This window comes from Spea bombifrons, chromosome 12 (assembly GCF_027358695.1).
Source record: "Spea bombifrons isolate aSpeBom1 chromosome 12, aSpeBom1.2.pri, whole genome shotgun sequence".
In the NCBI taxonomy this organism is placed as follows: domain Eukaryota; kingdom Metazoa; phylum Chordata; class Amphibia; order Anura; family Pelobatidae; genus Spea; species Spea bombifrons.
Window position 1 is genome coordinate 10,574,165 of NC_071098.1, and position 7,937 is coordinate 10,582,101.

The following is a 7,937-nucleotide window of genomic DNA, read 5'->3' on the forward strand; positions in this document are numbered from 1 at the left end:
TGTGCTAATATCAATCAGATGTATTCCTTTAATCTTATCGACTGCACGGCTGTTTAGACAGAATCAATGCAGGTTGTGCTGTGATTATGAAATATTCTCACTAAATGTGCAGGTGCCTTGGAGTTGCCTGCTTGCTTACTGGTGAATCTGATTTTGGCATAAGACCTGTTTTTTTCATGAAAAGTCCAGCCCATGGAACTCCTAAAAGAATAACATTTGACTTAAAATAAACAACCTAATACATATTATGAATGCTTTGTAGCCTTTTAATTATACTTGCTTTTTAACAAGAAGGAAGAGATATATCGTGTCTGATAAACATACCTGGGAACTCTGCGGGTTTGGCCTGGAGAACTTTGGGAGAAGCTCTGGTGCTCGGGTCCTCGAATCCTCAGGGTTGCAGAAGCCGGGTCTTCCTGCCCATTTTTATTTTAAATGGGGGGTGTTTCCCAATATCTGTGGGAAAGCCCACTGATGACAGTGGGAACACCCCCCATTTCAGCAGGACCACCCACAGACATCAGTGGGCAGTACTGGCCGCGTCTCGCAAGGGTAGGCTCCAGGTATCCAGAGCCCAGAAGTTCCCAGATATGCTGATATATATTGCTCTATGTACACATACAAAAGAATCACAGAACAGTGACGATAAATATGATGTGAGTAGACACAAAAAATAAGGTACAGTCTGGCAGCAAGGAGCAAACCCTCCAGGTTTTATTATGTCACACACCATGATGGTGTAAACATGGAAATACATAAGTCAAATCTCTACATGGAAGTCCTACTGTGAATCCAAGGTGATGGTTGAAGTGGTATGTCATTCCCAAGGATCCAACACAATAGCGCACATTCTAGGAATTCCAGATTTATTCTAACAATCTACCACACAAGACCCTTCTCATTTCGGCAACAGTTGGCCTCATATGTCGTTTTCGATCCTTTAAACTTTACAAACTCCTATTGCAATAAGTGTCCACACATCCATGAAAACATAGCCGTCTGAATCACTTGCCGTAACTTCCGAATGCACATCTCCTGCCTCAAAAGTGATTGATCTCCCTCTTGGATACTTTGATGAACACAGAATTCTACTGCGTCTACTTTTTTAGGCATTCAACCGGGAAAGATGTGTAAGCTTACTGAATGGACAAGAGCTACAAATTCATATCAGCATACATTAGGCTGTCATATTTTCCAAACTGCTGCCTCTCTCCATCCATTGTACCTGGGGTTGTTCAGCTTGTGAACTGTGATACCATTGTTGGCATCAGGAACCTTCTCCAGATGGTTCTTGGGGTTCCTCAAAGTTCCGTCTTGACCTCCTTCGCAAATATCTGATAGCAGAGACAGTGCCTATGTTTGCCAGTAGGGCTGGAAAATAAATTATATTAAATAGGTTAGAGAGTTTTTCTGGGTCTGACTCTTTCTTAATTTTAGAGATGATAACCCACATAAAATGCAGTTTTTAAATGATAATTTCATGTATAGAAGGGAAAAAAAGCTATCCAACCCAACTTGGCCCTATGTAAAAGGTCATTGCCCTTTCGTTACTAAACCAAATGTAATTAATAATTGGGTTCAGATTCACCACACACACCCAGGTGTGATTACTGCCAGCCCTGTTGAATCTAAACATCAATTAAATAGAACCTGTCTCACAAAGCCAAGTACGCTATAAGGTCTCAAAAAGAATCACACGATGCCGCGATCCAAGGAAATTCAGATGAGAAACAGTCATTGACTACTGGAAAGGGTTACAAAGCCATTTCTACAGCTCCGGGACTCCAGCAAACCACAGTGAAACAGAGAAACTGTGGAGAACCTTCTGAGGAGTGGCTGGTCCACCAAAATTCCTCCCAAGAGCGCGTCAACAACTCAACCAGGAGTTCACAAAGGAAACCAGACTGACATGCAGGCCTCACTTGGCTCACTTAAGGTGAGTGTTCACAATTCCACAATAAGATAGAGGCTGTGCAAAAATGACATCCATGGGAGAGTTCAGGACTTTTAGAATATTATTCTGTGGAATGATGAGTCAAATGCCGAACGTTTTGGAAGACATGGGTCCCGTTACACAATAACATCATACCAGCAGTCAAACACGGTGGTGGTAGTGTGATGATCTGGGGCTGCTTTGGGCGACTTTCCCTAACTAATGGAACCATGAATCCTGATGTTCAGCCACCAGTTTATGACCTAATGCTCAAGCGCAGTTGGGTTATGCAGCAGGACAACAGTCCGAAGCACACAAGCAACCTCTGAATGGCTCAAAAGAAACAAAATGAAGGTTTTGGAGTGGCCTAGTCAATGTCCTGACTTGTAACGGATTGAGATGCTGTGTCATGATCTTAAAATGGCAGTTCATGCTCATAAACACTCTGAATGCGGCTGAAGATTGGAACATTTGATTGCAGTTGTTGCCACATGGGTGATAAAGGTCTCGATTAAAGCTTTACCTTTAATAAATGAAATGATCATTTGAATGCTGCATTTTGTGTTTACTCGCATTGTCTTTGCCTTATATTAAAAGTAGTTGGACGAAATGTCAAATGACAAATAAGCAAACATAGAAGAAATGGGGCAAATACTTATTTTTTTACAGCACTGTATATTTGGATAAAAACAAAGGCACTTGTAGGAATCGGAAAGCTGATTGATTTGTGATATGTTGTTGTAGCCAAGATATCTATGACTGGAGTGTCTATCAAGGCTTCAGTTACCAGCTAAAATGCTGACTGTAAGAACAAATTGCTGATCATATACATAGAAAAGTGCAGGGAGTGTGTGTCTTGTGAAGTCGTAATAAGGCAGCTCTCAAATACAAAATAATATACTAAAATAAGCAAAACGTAAGTCCAATGGATTTTTTCACATTATACACATCACCTGGTCTTTCTGAAAGTCAAATTCTTATGTTTTATACTACTTGTTATGTCCCGTCTACCCATTGTATAACACTATGGAATATGATGGAGCCATATAAATAATAAATAATAATACACACGCTTATGATAGAGGCTACTAAAATGATTGTACACACCTGTTTTCCAGCCATCTGAAGATTGCAAGTCTGAAGACTTTACAGCCCAAGATGCCAAGGCCAGTAACACCAAACATGCATCGCCTGTGCCAGCGGGTATGCGGGGGGCATGAGAGCCTGAGAACAAAGTGTATGGAAAGGTTAAGCATTGCAGCGAAGCATCACAATAAACAGTGTTAGTTGATGTTAATCTAGCTGGATACAAAACCTGCAACTCACAAATTCCTGGAGGTGTATAACCATACATTGGAATGTCCAAGGTAGGCTACCCAGAGTTCCCCTTCTTCTGGTGGGGTAGCCCCAGACAGTGTTTAGTGGGATGGAGCTGGTTGGGGAACAGCGAAAAGTGGGCAGAATGCGGGTGGTGAGTAGGCATTTCCACATGCTGCCCCACTGCCTTGAGAACGGAGAAACTGACCTAGAGACTCAAACCAAGACAGTTCCTATGTATGAGTATAACTCCTCATGTGTATAAGAGCCCTTTTATGGGCTGTAGCTGGCAGTGGATTCATTAACTTTGTACCTCACCAACACCCAAAAAGAACTTCTCTCTGAATAAATTGATTAATATCACAAAGGAAGACATTCTAGCCATGCTCCTTCATGCTGTTGTCCTCTTACCGGTCACTACTGGTGTCGTGCTGTCAAGTATCCTGTGTCTGCTCGGGACTAACAGTTGCCCACCCCGTCCTACTTTGTGATGGCTTCCTCTTACTGTAAATCCTTTTTCAACTCTGCCCAGCCCTTGTGGAATGGGGGGCTGGAAAGATGTAACCATGTTTTGTCCCTGAAGAGATGGACCACCAAACTGAATGCCTTCGCTGGTCTTCTGATCATCTGTCCCATCAGCAAAAAAAAATTCATAGGCTTCAGGAACACAGAAGGACTCTGAAGTGGGATGTTCAGCTGAGGACAACATCAGCTCCGTCTCTGCCCCTTCTTTTGTTCGCTGCTCTCCTTTTAACTTACATCTATCTTCTTCATCTTGTGTTTCAAGGAAAAAATATTCATACATGTCAGGTGAATACATAATGCCTTCTTCCCGAGAAGCTTGAGTTTCAGGCTTTGCCGCCATGTTTGTTTCTGAAATATCATCATAAAAAAAATCATACATTTCAGGAATAGTGAGTCCAGTCTGCTTGTGTTGTGTCAAAAAGACCTTTGTTGAAGATTTCTCATTATATAAGGTCTGGTCTGTAATGTTATTGGCTGTGTGGCTGCATGTCGGCGTTGTATTATTGACAGTGGTGGCCACTCGAAAATTGCTATCAAGCTCGTGTGTAGGAGCATCACGCACGCAAGCTTTGGCATTCTCTAAACTAAATGATGCAGGGTTCCACATAGTGAGTGTCCCATTATTTGGGCCTTGGAAATTCTGCTGCACAGCTGAGGAATGTGCCATGGCTTTGGGAGTTTCTATGCCTTCTGCAAGTCCATTATGTCCCATACTACCACAGAAGAAGCTTTCACTTGAGCCATTATGTCTGGAAAGAACTTTAAAATCCTGTTTTTCTGACTCATTTTGTGCCTCACCAATATCTTTCATCATACTTAAGAGGCAGGTTTCTTTATGATAGTCTTGTACGATGCAAGCTATTGGAACCTCTTTTTGATCTGGTGAGGTTCCATCAAAATAGCTGCTTTTGTTGTCCATTTCACAAACGTTGGATGGCATCCCAGGACAATTCATACTTTTTTTCATTTTACTGTCCTCTTTATGATCTGGAAGAGGAACTCCAATTACATCTACTGAGGGAGATGTTTGACTCTGGGGGGAGTTTAATGAATCATTAGTCTTGTGCTGTTGCACAGAAACCACTGCAATCCTGGAAGAAAACGTTTGATGTTCACTGGATGCACACCCATTGCCAGAGTGCCCTGTATCCTCACCTTTATCAGAAATCGCTGGAATATTAGTTCTTTTTAATGCATTTGTGTCAGGGGTATTATGTATTTCACCATGTTGTTGTATTCTAAGCCTGTTAAGAGCTCTCATATGGTCAACCAAACTGACCGGAAACCCTTCTATTTCCAAATGTTCTATATGCTGTTCTTTAGCCGGATTTGGTATTGGAATGTCTACGCCAACATCCACCTTCCTTGTTTTGTACAAATGTGTATCCCTCTGACAAAGAAATCTGGAAACAGATCCAAATTCTTCCTCCTCTTCGCTCCCTGACAGTAGATCCTCATTTAGGTCTTTCCATGTGTAGCATGTCTGTTGTGCAGATGAGACAGCCGTAGGTGTACTCTGAATAGCTTGGTGGTCTTCCTGTGGAGGACACAAACTCACTTTGATGAACTTGGGCCTGCTGGTAGACTCTTCCGGTTCTGGATCACTCAACAAAAGCTCCTCCTCTGTAGCCAGTGAAACTTGAATCATGCCACATTCCTCTGCTGTAGAGTAGAATTCTGCCCAGTCCCGGTCATTGATCTGGATACTATACTCAAAGTTATCCATTGCTGTAAATGTGAACAACACACAATATTCACTGGTCACGCTGTATTCATTTCTTTGGTCAGTACGATTACAAACGACCAAGAACAGCCCCACCCCATACAATAAGGTATATAACGTATGGGAATACAAGGAATGTGGCAAAAATATTACACACAGGTAAGTTTAGGCTCCCCACTGAGAACATATACATGTGCAATATCTGTAGAAAGTATTTTTTATTACATTTTTAAACAGTGTTGTGGTATCATGATACCAGGTGATGAAAGCAATTATTGTGAAGCAAAAGACATGGGGCATGCTAAATCTTCAATTAACTAAACACGGGGATGGATGCCGGAATTTCCAAGTTACCTCATAGTCGTAAGTATCTGTATTGTTGTCTTTAGACGTTGGATACCCTCACAAATGTCCCTCTTTAGATGTGACAGTCTCTATGTTCTAGGAGCTCAGGATGTTTGCTGGGTATGAGGGCGTCACAATTATGTTTAAAGAAGCAGCAGAAAAGACGTGTGACAAGTACATTGCTCTGCTTCTAAATATCTCAAAGATACCTAACAATAGGCCACAAAACATTATATTAAAGGTCTTGATGAAGTCTCCTCCCTAGCAACACCTCCAATAGCATCCTTAAATATAATGACTAGATTTGTTAAGTTTGATATCATTCACCTTTCTAGGTATTACCTGCTCACATTCAGACAAGTCTCCCTGTAGCAGTATGGCTTTCATATACAATATTCCCCGGTACAGGAAACCAAACAAGAATGTAAATAAATACTTTCTTCTGGTTTGGAAAGAAATGACACCACATCCCTTATATTGCTTAGGTCAGGTTGAGGCAAGAATAGTACAGTGACTTTGACAAGGTCAAACAGAGGTTGTAAGGAAATAAAAGCGACACTTAAGAATCCTGAATAAACTTGGTTTATAAATATTCTATCCCACAATGTCAGTTGTCAACAACCACTATTAGTCATATCTGAGAAACTTCTCTGGAACATACAGAAGCCATCCCTGGCAGCCATGGGGATTTACCACCAAGAAAAATACACGCAAGTGACTCAACTTCCTTCTGTATCCCAACAAGATGAAGTGAAAAAACTATGTTCTTGATAACTCTACAGTGTATCAAATGGCATCTCCAATTTATTTTACGTACGACTTAAGCCTGGATGAGTGCCACACTTTGTTTTACTCTTCTGGAAATTCAGGTGCTAATCTTTTATTTATATAGAGCCAACATATTTGTTATAATATGATCTGCAGATATGTTTTAGTTTTACTACTTTAAACAATATAGAGAAAACTTTTTGCACCCAAGCAATCCAAACCGACAAACAACCAACTCTTAACTGCTTGTTAATTTAATATCATAATGACACAGAAGTGTCATAAACTAATGTCTATTTTACCATTCTAAGACACATGCATTATAATACACCAGAGCTTTACAGGAAAATAAACTAGACTCATTGCCCACCTCCTGTTGGAAACATTAATAACTTCATGAAAATGCATTCTAGAATATCGCTTAAACTCTTTCAAAACTACGGCTCCCCAGCCGGTTCTTACCTTGACAGAGGCCTTCTGCACTATTGCTCGTTACTGTAGCAAAGTGACCTTAAAATCTTGCTCAGCTACGTGCCCCGGGGCACACAAAGGTACCTGTCACAACATAGCTGGCCATTCCGCTGCTGAAAATAGGGCCTATCTTCTGGCAACGAGCACGGGATCCCAAGTACACTGTGAAGGCATGTCTATTAATAGAGGCCGCAGACATCACTCTTCCCAAGCAGCTAATAGGCTCCATGATACCCTCCCCTTCGAAACACTACAAGTTAAAGTCCCATACAAAGTGCAGGGAGTCGTGGAACATCATATTTAGTAAAAGAGGCATTCCATTATCCTTTACAAAGTGATTACTTAGTTTTAACCATTAATGGGTGGGATATTGGCTGCTATTCTACAACGTTTATGTGTCATTTCAGGAGAACCTATCTATCTGAACCAAAAAAATGTTTTTGAGTGAGAAGAAGGCAGCCTGACACCCTTGCTCGTTCCTAAATCTACTCTCATTAAAAAAAAACTATTTAAAATAGCATATTGGCTCCAACAGGATGACTCGGGTTGGTGTGACCTTGGTTATTTTGAAACACTTTGAACAAACTGGAAGGATTTTGAAAAATACAATTTCGAGTTTACCTTATTCCTTATTCTTTAGCAGTCCTTTATGCCTTCTAAAAAGTAATGAATTGAGATTCAATCGGATCCAAGGCAGATTTTTTAATACACTTTCCAGCATTAGTTAAGTATAGTGTGGGTATACATGCACCTATAGTTCATGTTGTATATATGACAGGGCCCTAAATATTGCCAGGGGCCTATAGGCAGTAGCCTTGGTGGACTTTGGCTAATTACTTTATGCATCACAAACAT

The 7,937-nt window shown here is 40.9% G+C and overlaps 1 protein-coding gene and 1 long non-coding RNA gene across 2 annotated transcripts; both read right to left on the reverse strand.

The window, feature by feature from the left end:
• Positions 1-691: 691 nt before the first annotated feature.
• On the reverse strand, positions 692-3,723 carry LOC128469963 (uncharacterized). Its single transcript, XR_008346007.1, has 3 exons — positions 3,662-3,723; positions 3,041-3,157; positions 692-1,371 (listed from the first exon to the last, which is right to left on the reverse strand). It is a non-coding gene; the product is annotated as an uncharacterized LOC128469963 (long non-coding RNA).
• A 28-nt stretch (positions 3,724-3,751) lies between these two features.
• On the reverse strand, positions 3,752-7,225 carry PERM1 (PPARGC1 and ESRR induced regulator, muscle 1). Its single transcript, XM_053452444.1, has 3 exons — positions 7,074-7,225; positions 3,850-5,503; positions 3,752-3,800 (listed from the first exon to the last, which is right to left on the reverse strand). The coding sequence occupies exons 2-3, from the start codon at positions 5,499-5,501 to the stop codon at positions 3,752-3,754; spliced, it is 1,701 nt and encodes a 566-aa protein (XP_053308419.1). The 5' UTR covers positions 5,502-5,503; positions 7,074-7,225.
• Positions 7,226-7,937: the final 712 nt, after the last annotated feature.

Coding starts and splice junctions, on each gene's coding strand:
- PERM1 (XM_053452444.1), bottom strand. CDS start 5,501: ATGGATAACTTTGAGTATAGTATCCAGATCAATGACCGGGACTGGGCA. Junction 3,801..3,849: donor AAGACCAGCGAAGGCATTCA/GTTTGGTGGTCC, acceptor ACATCTTTCCAG/CCCCCCATTCCACAAGGGCT.